At 45.4% G+C, this 13997-nt stretch overlaps 1 protein-coding gene and 1 pseudogene across 1 annotated transcript in view; one reads left to right on the top strand and one right to left on the bottom strand.

Annotated features, from left to right (window-relative positions):
* Window positions 1-11961, top strand: part of LOC115126622 (voltage-dependent P/Q-type calcium channel subunit alpha-1A-like) — an 87940-nt gene extending 75979 nt beyond the window's left edge. The window contains 7 exon segments of the mRNA XM_065011044.1: window positions 4091-4156; window positions 4708-4805; window positions 4894-5044; window positions 6248-6331; window positions 6333-6376; window positions 10306-10425; window positions 11916-11961. Of these exon segments, the coding sequence (XP_064867116.1) occupies window positions 4091-4156; window positions 4708-4805; window positions 4894-5044; window positions 6248-6331; window positions 6333-6376; window positions 10306-10425; window positions 11916-11961 (609 nt within the window).
* The window catches only part of LOC115126624 (voltage-dependent P/Q-type calcium channel subunit alpha-1A-like), a 340470-nt pseudogene that overhangs the window by 205983 nt on the left and 120490 nt on the right, over window positions 1-13997 (bottom strand).

Below are 13997 nucleotides of genomic sequence, written 5' to 3'. Positions count from 1 at the left end.
CAAAAAAGAGGGTCACTGGAATGGTTTGTGAGCTAGCGAAAGGATAAGCTTTGAACCACTCCTTTTTTGGAGTCGCGGGTCAAAAAGAGAACTGGTCACTGAATGGTTTGATGAGCTAGCGAAAGGATTGCCGGCTTGCTGTACAGCTATATCATCTGTAGTACAGCTAGCTATATCATCTGCTGTACAGCTATATCATCTGCTGTACAGCTATATCATCTGTTGTACAGCTATATAATCTGTTGTACAGCTATATCATCTGTAGTACAGCTAGCTATATAATCTGCTGTACAGCTATATCATCTGTAGTACAGCTATATCATCTGTAGTACAGCTATATCATCTGTAGTACAGCTATATCATCTGCTGTACAGCTATATCATCTGTAGTACAGCTAGCTATATCATCTGCTGTACAGCTATATCATCTGCTGTACAGCTATATCATCTGTTGTACAGCTATATCATCTGTTGTACAGCTATATCATCTGTAGTACAGCTAGCTATATAATCTGCTGTACAGCTATATCATCTGTAGTACAGCTATATCATCTGTAGTACAGCTATATCATCTGCTGTACAGCTATATCATCTGCTGTACAGCTATATCATCTGTAGTACAGCTAGCTATATCATCTGCTGTACAGCTATATCATCTACTGTACAGCTATATCATCTGTTGTACAGCTATATAATATGTTGTACAGCTATATCATCTGTAGTACAGCTAGCTATATAATCTGCTGTACAGCTATATCATCTGTAGTACAGCTATATCATCTGTAGTACAGCTATATCATCTGTAGTACAGCTATATCATCTGTAGTACAGCTAGCTATATAATCTGCTGTACAACTATATCATCTGTAGTACAGCTATATCATCTGTAGTACAGCTAGCTATATAATCTGTAGTACAGCTATATCATCTGTAGTACAGCTATATCATCTGTAGTACAGCTAGCTATATAATCTGTAGTACAGCTATATCATCTACTGTACAGCTATATAATCGGGTGCAGTGCACACATCAACTTGTAGGGAGAGAGGATTGACATATCAATATGCAGCTCCAAAAATTGTGATGAACAAGAATATTACTTTGCATGCTCACCAGCAATGGGGCATCAAGCAACAATTACTAGCATAGGTTTACTGGTATTTTGGTATGTCAAAATTGCTTGAAATTGAATAAATAAAAATGAAGCTTGGATTTGGAATTTGTTGTTAAAATCAATTATTACTTAATCAAAATGTTGTAGACGAAATAAAGAAAAGGATGTCTGGTAGCCACAATAAATAGACAACGATTTTGTGACATTGGGAGTATAAGGCTCTATCTGCACTAAGCAAAGTTCTGAGATATTGAGCATCAGTTTTTACATCCCAGATCTCAGATGTCACTTGAGCTCCCTCTCCGGCCTCTAGGTCACCAGGCTGCTCGTTAGGGCGCACACCAGTCACCAGCATTAGGCGCATAATGACACTCACCTGGACTCCATCACCTCCTTGATTACCTGCTCTATATAAGTCACTCCCTTTGGTCTCTTCCCGAGTCGTCATTGTTCCTGTTTCGTGTCGGTGCGCTGTTTGTGTTTCTTGTTTTTTAAATTTATTTATAAAAAAATCACTCCCTGAACTTTCTTCCCGACTCAGCGTACATCGTTACAGAATGACGACTCGTCAAGGGGAAGCATCAGGGAGTGTTTTTTTGTGTTTATTTTTGTGTTGGTGGTGATGTCGAGTCCTGGTGTTGGAGCCGGAGCTACCTGGGAGGCCTCAGCCGGTTTGTAGGCTCCCATGCCTCAGCGGGTTTGATAGGCTCCCATGCCTCAGCCAGTTTGTAGGCTCCCATGCCTCAGCCAGTTTGTAGGCTCCCATGCCTCAGCCGGTTTGTAGGCTCCCATGCCTCAGCCAGTTTGTAGGCTCCCATGCCTCAGCCGGTTTGTAGGCTCCCATGCCTCAGCCGGTTTGTAGGCTCCCATGCCTCAGCCAGTTTGTAGGCTCCCATGCCTCAGCCGGTTTGTAGGCTCCCATGCCTCAGCCAGTTTGTAGGCTCCCATGCCTCAGCCAGTTTGTAGGCTCCCATGCCTCAGCGGGTTTGATAGGCTCCCATGCCTCAGCCAGTTTGTAGGCTCCCATGACTCAGCCAGTTTGTAGGCTCCCATGCCTCAGCCGGTTTGTAGGCTCCCATGCCTCAGCCAGTTTGTAGGCTCCCATGCCTCAGCCGGTTTGTAGGCTTCCATGCCTCAGCAGGTTTGTAGGCTTCCATGCCTCAGCCAGTTTGTAGGCTTCCATGCCTCAGCCAGTTTGTAGGCTTCCATGCCTCAGCCGGTTTGTAGGCTTCCATGCCTCAGCGGGTTTGATAGGCTCCCATGCCTCAGCCGGTTTGTAGGCGTCCATGCCTCAGCGGGTTTGATAGGCTCCCATGTCTCAGCGGGTTTGATAGGCTTCCATGCCTCAGCCAGTTTGTAGGCGTCCATGCCTCAGCGGGTTTGATAGGCTCTCATGTCTCAGCGGGTTTGATAGGCTCCCATGCCTCAGCGGGTTTGATAGGCTTCCATGCCTCAGCAGGTTTGATAGGCTCCCATGCCTCAGCGGGTTTGATAGGCTTCCATGCCTCAGCAGGTTTGATAGGCTCCCATGCCTCAGCGGGTTTGATAGGCTCCCATGCCTCAGCGGGTTTGATAGGCGTCCATGCCTCAGCAGGTTTGATAGGCTCCCATGCCGAAGCGGGGTGAACAGGTTCCAGTGCCTCGGCCGAGGCAACCTGGGAGATCTCAGCCGGCTCATCAGGTTCACTCCTCAGCCGGTTTGTCAGGTTTCTGCTCCTCAGCGGAGGCAACCTGTCCGCTCTGGATCCCCGGGATTGTCCCTGTGGTTGGCGTCCTGCGGCTGGAGCCGAACGCACCGGGGAGGAGGTACTGTCACGTATGCTCTCTCTCCGGCACTCTAGGTCGTCATGCTCCCACGCCTCAGCCGGATTGATAGGTTCCCGAGCCTTGGCAGAGGTGACGATCCCCGGGATCGTTATCTTGGTCGACATCCTGCGGCTGGAGCCGCACGTCGAGGAGGGGGTACTGTCACGTGCTCCCTCGCCGGCCTCTAGGTCGCCAGGCTGCTCTTGAGCGTTAGGCGCATAATGACACTCACCTGGACTCCATCACCTCCTTGACTACCTGCTCTTTATGTCACTCCCTTTGGTTCCTTCCCCAGTCGTCATTGTTTCTGTTCCCGGTTCATGTCGGTGCACTGTTTTGTTTCTTGCTTTGTTCATTTATTAATTAAATGTATTCACTCCCTGAACTTGCTTCCCGACTCTCATACATCGCTCCATCAGAAGTGTTTTCTAGTGAGATCTTTTTAGGGGCGTGCATTAGAAGATAAGCTTATGGTTCTGAAATGTTAATGTATGTTCAGCCATATGGTTCTATTTGACACTTCTAAATTAGACATATTCAGTTCTTACGACTATAGCTATTTGAATACATAAATGATAGAATTAGTATATTACCAAAATAGTCAGAACACATCAAATACATTAAGACATACATTATGATCATTAGACAAATAACTGTCATCACTGAACAACGATGTGACCTCACAGAATTGTATAGTTGACATGTTTTCACTTAATGTACTTTTTCAAAAATATAACTTTACAGACATATGAAGAATCATCTCAAGATCTATTATACGTGGCTAACTCATTTCTGACATGTAAGATAGAACCTTATAGTTCCAAGGCCAGGATTTGTAGTTGGAACAAGTCATTGCATGTAGAGATTTGTTTACTTGACTTGTGACTTGACTCGACATTCCCTTAGAATGCACGACATGGACTGGACCCGAGACTCGACCTGTTCTTTCTGGGACTCGACTGAAGATATGGAACTTGGGACTTGAGACTTGCTCATGACTCGAATAATAGTGACTTAGTCCCACCTCTGCACAAAACCCACTTAGCAGCATTGTGGGGACCTATGACAGAATACACACACACACACACACACACACACACACACACACACACACACACACACACACACACACACACACTGAATAGTACTCCAGCTCTTTATGTCTGTTTAGGCGCTGCCGTACGTGTGCCTGCTTATCGGCATGCTGTTCTTCATCTATGCCATCATCGGGATGCAGGTGAGTAGAGACATGAAGAAAAACAAGTCAAAATGAATGGGCATTTTTACAGATCAACATGAACTTTATAAAAAGCACCCAGGGAAAGTGACACTTGCCTGCCATAGGAACGTGTATGAGGTTGTGCATTCTCCCATATTACCTAGGATGCTGACACTTGCCTGCCATAGAAACGTGTGTGAGGTTGTGCATTCTCCCATATTACCTAGGATGCTGACACTTGCCTGCCATAGGAACGTGTGTGAGGTTGTGCATTCTCCCATATTACCTAGGATGCTGACACTTGCCTGCCATAGGAACGTGTGTGAGGTTGTGCATTCTCCCATATTACCTAGGATGCTGACACTTGCCTGCCATAGGAACGTGTGTGAGGTTGTGCATTCTCCCATATTACCTAGGATGCTGACACTTGCCTGCCATAGGAACGTGTATGAGGTTGTGCATTCTCCCATATTACCTAGGATGCTGACACTTGCCTGCCATAGGAACGTGTATGAGGTTGTGCATTCTCCCATATTACCTAGGATGCTGACACTTTGTTGTTTTGTCAGCTGTTTGGGAACATAGGGATGGAGGAGGAAGAGGGGAGCGCCATCAACGAACACAACAACTTCAGGACTTTCTTCCAAGCTCTCATGCTGCTCTTCAGGTGTGTGTGTGTGTGTGTTTACATTTGTGCGTGCCTGTGTGTACAGTACATGCATATGTGTGTCTCCAACGTGTGTGTATTTGTATAGGAGTGCCACGGGCGAGGCGTGGCATGACATCATGCTGTCGTGTCTTGGAGGGAAGCTCTGTGATCCTCTGGCAGGGAACACTGAACCAGAGTGTGGCAGCCAGTTTGCCTACCTCTACTTTGTGTCCTTCATCTTCTTCTGCTCCTTCCTGGTGAGAAGCTCTAGCTGTCTGTCTTTCTCTATTCCCCTTTTAGTCATATTTTCCCCTTAGTGTCGGTTATAGGATTGCAAAATTCCCTAAATCTTAGTTGGAGGATTCCGTAATCAGGAGGGAATAAGCAGAAACTCCAGAATAGTCCAACCACACTGCAAAACCAGATAGGTTCTGGCTACTCAAACATTTTGAGGAAACCGATTAACTAAAAAATAAACTTAAATAGCTGAAGTTAGTAGTACTACCTTCATATGTGTAATACAAAATATATTTTTTTTGTAAGGTATTCTTAAATGTAACGCTCCCACTAAGCCATGCCTCCAATAATTTCCCAGTGTGCCTTGCCTTTTCGATTGAATTGTAGAGTTACCACCCATGACTCTATTTGTTAATGACAGAGACATGGTTGTTGAATTGGTTAATTTTCTAGCCCTTGGTCTTCACCAAGAGAGTTCCTAGGCAAAATCTATCACTATTATTGGACCATTACATGTATCATAAGGCCTTATACAGTGGCCTGAAACTCTTCGTTTACAGGCCACATCAGTCATGCAAATAGGTTTGCAAAATTCCACAAACATTCCCCAAAAGGTTTCCAGTAATCCTGGGAAATTTACCAGAATTTTGCAACCCTAACTGTAAATCACATTATGCTGGCTTGCAAATTCCTATTGGGATTTAGTCAGCGTTAGACTATCCAACAGTTGAATGTGTATTCACCCACAACCTGCATTCATATTGACTGCCAGGGTTAAGAACAGTGGGAGGAAACGAACTAAGCCATTTAAACTGGAACAACCATTTCAGTAACAAGTGCAAAAATGAAGTGATTGGATTAGAAACATACATTGTAGCATAACATTTAATCAATCAATCACTCAATGTACATGCAAAAACACAGACATTAAAAACAATTCCAAAAAATCTAACTGCAGTAGAGCATGCTAGGGAAAATATATTTTTCATTTTTCATTTACATTTACTTTTGAGTCAGTACCACATAAACATGTTAAGTAATAATGACTTTATTGATTTAGAGTATAACTTATTAAGTATTTGAGTTAAAAATGCCTTGAGGTTTACAGTGCAGGATTTCCCGAAAACCATGGGAATTTATTTTTTGCAACCTAGTCTGTTATAAGTGCACACTTGCTTGGCTGACATAATACTGTGTAATAATGTGGCTGTTTGTGTTTTTAGATGCTGAATCTGTTCGTGGCTGTCATCATGGACAACTTTGAGTACCTGACCAGAGACTCCTCCATCCTCGGCCCACATCATCTAGGGCGAGTATGTCAGGATATGGGCTGAATATGACCAAGCAGCTTGGTGAGTGACATCACATGAAACACATCACATAGCCACACACACACACACACACACACACAGTAGCTGCTGTAAATAATAATACACACACACACACACACACACACACACACAAAGCACACACAATAATAATAACACAAACTTAGTAAATTAGATCAATCTGGCACTAGATCTCATTAGCCTGTGGTAAAACTGATCTAAGTTCAGTCTTTGGGAACATCAGATGAAAAGAGGGAGTCTGGGAGTGTTGCAGTAGCCATGAAGTAAATTACTCCAGTTATAAAGGACAAGAGTCATAAAGGATATAAAGGCCAAGTCTCCTTAGTTGAACTGATCCCAAATCAGTCAAAGAACCCACACAAGACAGCAGCTGTAGGTGGATCATGGATCTGAGCAGTAACCTTCTCAGTGATCCAGTTATCCCTCCCTCCCTGTGCCCCTCCCTATCTGTGTGTGGTTCAGACCCCACCCACCTCCACCCCCTCTGGAATCTGCATACTGCCTAAACTTACTGTGGCAACAAACCTCCCCCTTTACTGTACTGTATATTCAACCCCGTGGAACCTGAAACACGCTAAGTTTCCTAGTATCTGTATTCCAGTGCCTGTTATCCTTCTGCTGTCCTGTAGTCTGCAATGTAGAGGAGAGAAGAAGAGAAGAAGAGGAGGAGAGAGAGATTGAGGGAAGGAGGTAGAGACACAGGGGGGGAGGGGAAATTGAGAGAGAGAATGAGAACGACTGAGATGGGTAGGAATATCAAAACAATCAGAATTAAAAGGTCTTGGTAACATGGCAAATTGAGATAAAGACAGGCATGGAAGAAAACAAGGAGGATTTTCTGGAGAGAAGCAAGGGAGGGAGGGAAGGAGGGAGGGGGGAACAGAAAATATATGGGGAGATAGGCTCTGTATGACAAGTGGCTATTACACATTAGGCCATTTAGCATTCACATGCATTTCTAGTTAATGATCTATTCCTTAATTATACTCCACACACAACCAATTACTGGCACACACCACTGCTGGCAGAGAGGGGGAAGGGAATGAATGAGGGGAATGAGAGAGAGATGGGGATGGGTTCTATTAGGAAGAGGAATTGAGAGAGAGACATATGGATGGGTTCTATTAGGAAGAGGAATTGAGAGATAGACATATGGATGGGTTCTATTGGGAAGAGGAATTGAGAGAGAGACGGGGGATGGGTTCTATTAGGAAGAGGAATTGAGAGAGACGGGGATGGGTTCTATTAGGAAGAGGAATTGAGAGAGACGGGGATGGGTTCTATTAGGAAGAGGAATTGAGAGAGAGAGACGGGGATGGGTTGTATTAGGAAGAGGAATTGAGAGCGACGGGGATGGGTTCTATTAGGAAGAGGAATTGAGAGAGAGAGACGGGGGATGGGTTCTATTAGGAAGAGGAATTGAGAGAGAGAGACGAAGAGGAATTGAGAGAGAGACGGGGATTCTATTAGGAAGAGGAATTGAGAAGAGGAATTGAGAGAGAGACGGGGATGGGTTCTATTAGGAAGAGGAATTGAGAGAGAGACGGGGATGGGTTGTATTAGGAAGAGGAATTGAGAGCGACGGATGGGTTCCATTAGAAGAGAATTGAGAGAGAGAGACGGGGGATGGGTTCTATTAGGAAGAGGAATTGAGAGAGAGAGACGGGATGGGTTCATTAGAAGAGGAATTGAGAGAGACGGGGGGATGGGTTCTATTAGGAAGAGGAATTGAGAGAGAGAGACGGGGATGGGTTGTATTAGGAAGAGGAATTGAGAGCGGGGATGGGTTCTATTTGGAAGAGGAATTGAGAGAGAGGGGATGGGTCTATTAGGAAGAGGAATTGAGAGAGACGGGGATGGGTTCTATTAGGAAGAGGAATTGAGAGATAGATATATGGATGGGTTCTATTAGGAAGAGGAATTGAGAGAGACGGGGATGGGTTCTATTAGGAAGAGGAATTGAGAGAGAGACGGGGATGGGTTCTATTAGGAAGAGGAATTGAGAAACAGGATGGGTTGTATTAGAAGAGACGGGGATGGGTTGTATTAGGAAGAGGAATTGAGAGACGGGGATGGGTTCTGTTAGGAAGAGGTTCGGGGATGGGTTGTATTAGGAAGAGGAATTGAGAGAGACGGGGGATGGGTTCTGTTAGGAAGGGTTCTGAGAGAGACGGGGATGGGTTGTATTAGGAAGAGGAATTGAGAGAGAGACGGGGACGGGGATAGGGAAGGGTTGAGAGAGACGGGGATGGGTTCTGTTAGGAAGAGGAATTGAGAGAGACGGGGATGGGTTGTATTAGGAAGAGGAATTGAGAGAGACGGGGATTAAGGAAGAGGAATTGAGAGAGACGGGATGGGTTGCATTAGGAAGAGGAATGGGATGGCTGCATTAGGAAGAGGAATCTGAGAGAGAGATGGGTTGCATTAGGAAGAGGAATTGAGACGTGATGGGTTGCATTAGGAAGAGGAATTGAGAGAGAGGAATTAGGAAGAGGAATTGAGAGAGAGAGACAGGGGATGGGTTGTATTAGGACAACAGGGAACGATAATAGACAGGAAGTGGTTAAATAGAGAAGGATAGGCTGAGACAATGGTAGGAAATGAGGGAAAGACTGCAGTGTCATTGCAGAAGAAAAGCACTACAGCTCAAATGGGTGACGGGCAACAACAATGTGTGTGTGTGTGTGTGTGTGTGTGTGTGTGTGTGTGGTGTGTAGTATGTGTGTGTGGTGTGTACACTGTACAGTAATTTTGCTGTTATGATATCTTGTTTCTGTCAATCTTGTGCCTTCTTTCTTCCCATTGTTCTCTCTTGTCGATCTGTCCTCTACGTTTGTTCTAACTCCTCCTGTTCTTTTTGCAGCGGTCGATTCATTATAAGGATATGTACAGTTTATTGCGAGTTATCGACTCCGCCTCTTGGCTTAGGGAAAGAAATGCCCCCATAGAGTGGCCTGCAAGGCTGACTTCCCACTACAACTCAACCACACCTGCCAAGCAGCATCCAAGAATGGAATGAGTGTCAGCTATCTGATCTGATTGGATTTTCATTTTGTTATACTTTCTCTTTCTTTATTTTGCCCATTTCTACTTGCATTCTGATCTGAAAGGAGAATGTGTAGGACAATGCAGACACCCAGACGAGCATGACGCTGTGCACCACTGAAATGAAAATAAATTAAAAACTTTTAAGAGTTTGATTGTGAAGGAAAAATAAATTTTCTTTGTGTTGTTTTGCTTGCTGTTGAACCACGGCTAGTTGTGGTGCCAGACACACTGTGGATCTGTAGCGTTGCATTGTTCTGGGGGGGAGGACAGAAACTGCATTGACACCCCACCTCATCATGGTATTGCCCAGTCCCAGCAGGAGCTCAGTGCTTGCCTCTGAAGTCTCTCTGCTCTTCTATGCAATCTCTCCTTCCACTTGCATAGAACTGGGGGGTTTCATTACTAAAAGTTCTCAACCACTCAACTCCGCTCTTCCTCCTCCCTATACCCCCTCTTATCTTCTGCAAGATATACACCCCCGCCCGCTCAGACCAGTTCTACCCCCCTCACCCCGCCCGCTCAGACCAGTTCTAGACAGCCTCACTGCGTCTCTCGCTCTCAAACCAGCCAAATAACTTTGTTTTTGTTTCTTTTCTCCTCTCTACTCTTTGCTTTGGTCTCTCTTTTCACTCTCATTCTCTATCTCTCTTTCTATCTGTGTCCCCCTCTTTTCTCTCTCTTCCCTCACTATCTCTTTCCCCCCCTCTCTCTCCCTCGCTCTCTCTTGCTCTCTCTCCCTCCCTCTTCTCCTTCTCTCTCTACCCTTCTCCCACCCCCTACTCTCTTCTCTTATTCTCTCTGCTCTCTCTCTGGTTGGCTGTGGTTGGCTGTGGCTGTTCTGGCTGTGGCTGTGGGGGCGGTGGCTGTGCTGCGCTGACATGCAGTGGCAGGATCAGTTGCAGGGATATGTATGACATGCTCAGGCATATGAGCCCTCCGCAGGCTCACTGGGAACAGGTGTCCCATGGTGGCCTACATAAGGTCAGGACCCCTAGAACCAGGGGGTCAGTGCCTTCCTCCACAGCTGTGTACATCCGTAGTGTTGGTGTATTCTTCTTCTTGCCACATTTTGTTTCTGATATTTTGCTTTATCTCCATTTTCTTCTTCTCTTTTGTTATTTGATGAAGAGGAGTGCTGATGTCGTTGTGGGGAATGGGGAGAAGGGATGGAGGGTAGGGGGGTTTAGGGTCAAGGGACAAAGGTCAGACAGGTTTATCCACAGGAAGGGGTGAATGGAGGAACTTCTCAGCTCTTTTGCACTGTAATGGATGAACACATACCTTTTAAACACACGTATTATCAAACACAAACACCCACTGCTAGCTGCTGGGCATGCTTGCAAGAACGTTGAGAGGCATAGTGGAATAGAATACATCAAATCAGCTGTGGTAATTTATAGGAGCTTTGGCTAAAGTACACTTCAGGGGGTCTCAAACTTTGATATTGACTCTAAACCGGTGTGTACATTAGAGTGACCTCTTTAATGTATACTAGTGGAAAAATATTAAAGATATCTATTTATACAAAAATATATATAAATGTTTGGCCAAGCTGGCAAAATAGTGTATACACACAGCTAAACACACATGCACAGACAAAAACACATACATACACACACACCAGTATGCGTGTGCAGCCGGGCTTGGAAGGTCCGTACGACTTCTGTCCTCTGAGTCTCTCCGTCCTGTGGATGGCGCTACTGCAAACACACACACAGGCACACACACACACACACATGCACACACACATAGAGGAGCAGGTCTCTGTCTTTACTTGTACAGTAGTCCAACATATACAAATCAGGATGTATTTTCTGGGTAGAGGACAGAGAGCTGAATATAGTTTGTTGTCTATCTAGTTGGTTGTGTAGTTTGCTAACCAGTTAACTGTTATCATTGCCACAGAATAACGTCTAGCCTCTTTTTCGTAGTAGAATCTCTTCGGCCCTGTAGTAAAATCTGCAAGTGAATCTGTTCCACCCGTCCCCGTTCTTCTGTCAATGCAGTTCTACTCTGTTTCCAGTCCCCTCCTCTTCACATGCTGTCTCCTCCCCTCCTCCTAACCCGCCACTCGCATGCCTGCCCCTTCACCCCCACCACCACACGGGCACTACCATTACCTCTCTCACACACTGTCATACACAGTCACACACACACCGGCTCACACTCATGCCCGTTAAATACACTTATATACCTGTGAAATCCTTCAGATATTCTAACACACACTCATATACCCAACTCATTTGGTTGTCACCAACCCTGGTCCTGGAGAACTAACAGTTCTCTGATTCAACTAATCAAGGTCTTGCTGATTAGCTGACCAACAGAATCAAGGACAGAAACCTGTCCTACACACCCTCTCTCTCAGACCAGGGATGGTAGTGACCACTGCTCTAATATAACCTCATACCCCCTATTATAAACCTTACAACACATTATGACACCCTTACGACACATTATGACACCCTTATGACACACACGTGTCCCTTCGTAGGCAGATCGCTGTGAGCCTCAGGGGCAGCCAGCAGAACAGCCTGTAGGCACAGAAGATCTCTCTACTGCCAGAACTTACTGTCCCTCAAACCCTCCTTATGCTCCCAGCTGCTCTCCCTACCTGCATCTCTGCTAATCTTTACCTCTACCTCGATCTCTAGCATCCCTCTCTCCGCATCTCTCTCTCTCTTTCTATTCTTCACTTTGCCATTTCTCTATCTTTCTATTTCTCCATATATTTCTCCCTGCCTCTCTCTCTCCATCTCTCTCTCTCTCTGCATATCTGCATCTCTCTGCTTTTCTGTCCTCTGTTCATTCATTCCTATCAGCTCAGCTCATCTCTCCTCTCCCTGCCCCACCTCTCTGCTTTATCCTCTCTTTTCTCTCCCTTCTTCTCCTCCCTCCATTTTGTCCCTCAGTCCTAACAGCCTCCCTCCTGAAGTGTCCCCTGTAATATAACTCCTCCTTCAGACTTTGACCTCTAACCTTCCATCCCCCACCACCTCCATCTACTGTGTCTGGGGGTAACCATAGCAGTCCAGTCTTTGAAAATACCTCTCTCCCCTTTCCCTGTGTAAACTGTCATCTCTAGGTGATGACCTTAGTTTGACATTAAAAACCCACAGACCCCCCTTCTTGCCCTTCACCTGTCCCCTATCCCCCACCCACCATCACTACCTACCGGCCCAATGAGAGAGGTCAAAACCCTCACACTTGACCTTCACCTCTGACCCACAGAATAATGTCCCTTGTATGTGTAGTGTTAAATTCTCACCCCCACTCTCCTCTGTTCTGTAGAGACAGACAGACAGTATTCTTCAGGCAGGATGCTGTGTTACAGACTCGACCAGCTTGTGTGGTGGTAGATCCTTCTTTTATTCTATCACTTTCAACCTCTTTTTCTTATCACTCGTTGTTTATATCTCTGATGTCTTTTCTCTCTCTCATCCTCCAACTTCTTCTCATCCTCCAACTTCTCCCTTCTTTTGCTTTGAAAATGGTCTCTAAAATGCCACTCACAACCAACCCCCCTCTCTCTTTTCAATTATTTTCTGATAACGAGATGTATTTTTCCCCAACCCCTAATACTTATTGTATAGCCCTCCTCAGGCCTAAGGCAGCCTAACCTAAAACCTCAGCCCATCTTACCTTTAAAAGAATGGCTGCCGTGGTGGCCATCTTGATTTTCTTAGATTACCTTGATCGGCTGAATTCTGTTCTCACGCTCACCTATTAACTCTGTCAGGCCCTGCACCCATTATTCATTGAGAGATCAGAGGATTTGAATAGAGCTTTACAGCTCTATTGTCTCTGTATGACAACAACAACTCTTCATCTAATATCTCCTATAGATGTAGCACATGTAGTTTCAATGATGTCATATCCTCCTGCCAGTAACCACTACTAAACCCAAACCGATAAACATTATTGTGTTATTAAACCACACAGAGGATGCTTTCTGTGTACGGCCGTGCCGCTGCTTGTCCTGTGAAGCATTATGTGTGTGCACCGCATGTTGCATGGGGGGGACAGGGGAGGATGGGGTATGTGTCACAGGGTTTTGGGGTAGGGGAGCGGAGTGCTTGGCATGGTCTTGCTGCATGTCTGGGATGTCGCCGTGACAACGGTTACTGCGAGCCTGTCTCACACACTCTAACGTCACGTTGTCTGTGTGTGTTGTCTGTGCATGTGTGTGTGTGTGTGTGTGTTGGCTCGTGTCCATTTCTCTTATATTGACAAGACCAGAAGGTGGATAAAGGATAAATGAAAATGATGACGTTCCCCTCCCCCTGTCCCTCACTTTTGGTTTATCGCTTTATGGCCTGGTCTCTGTTGAACTCTGTGAATCTCCAATCCGCTACGGGGAGCTCTGTTAGTGGCAGCCAGCTGTCTGCTCTTACTGATCTAGAATCAGATTAATATCCCATAATCCTGAACTAAACCATTCAAGGGGAAAACGCACAAAGCTGACATTGGATCAGAGTCTAACTTCATCCTACACCCTCTATCAGAGAAGGCATAAATAATGCTGAGACACTACTGAACCTGTGAGGTCCTCCTAAGTAGCACAACAAGGACTGTT

The sequence above is a fragment of the Oncorhynchus nerka genome, linkage group LG26 (assembly GCF_034236695.1).
Source record: "Oncorhynchus nerka isolate Pitt River linkage group LG26, Oner_Uvic_2.0, whole genome shotgun sequence".
Taxonomy (NCBI): Eukaryota; Metazoa; Chordata; class Actinopteri; order Salmoniformes; family Salmonidae; genus Oncorhynchus; species Oncorhynchus nerka.
This window is presented reverse-complemented; position numbering and strand designations above follow the sequence as displayed.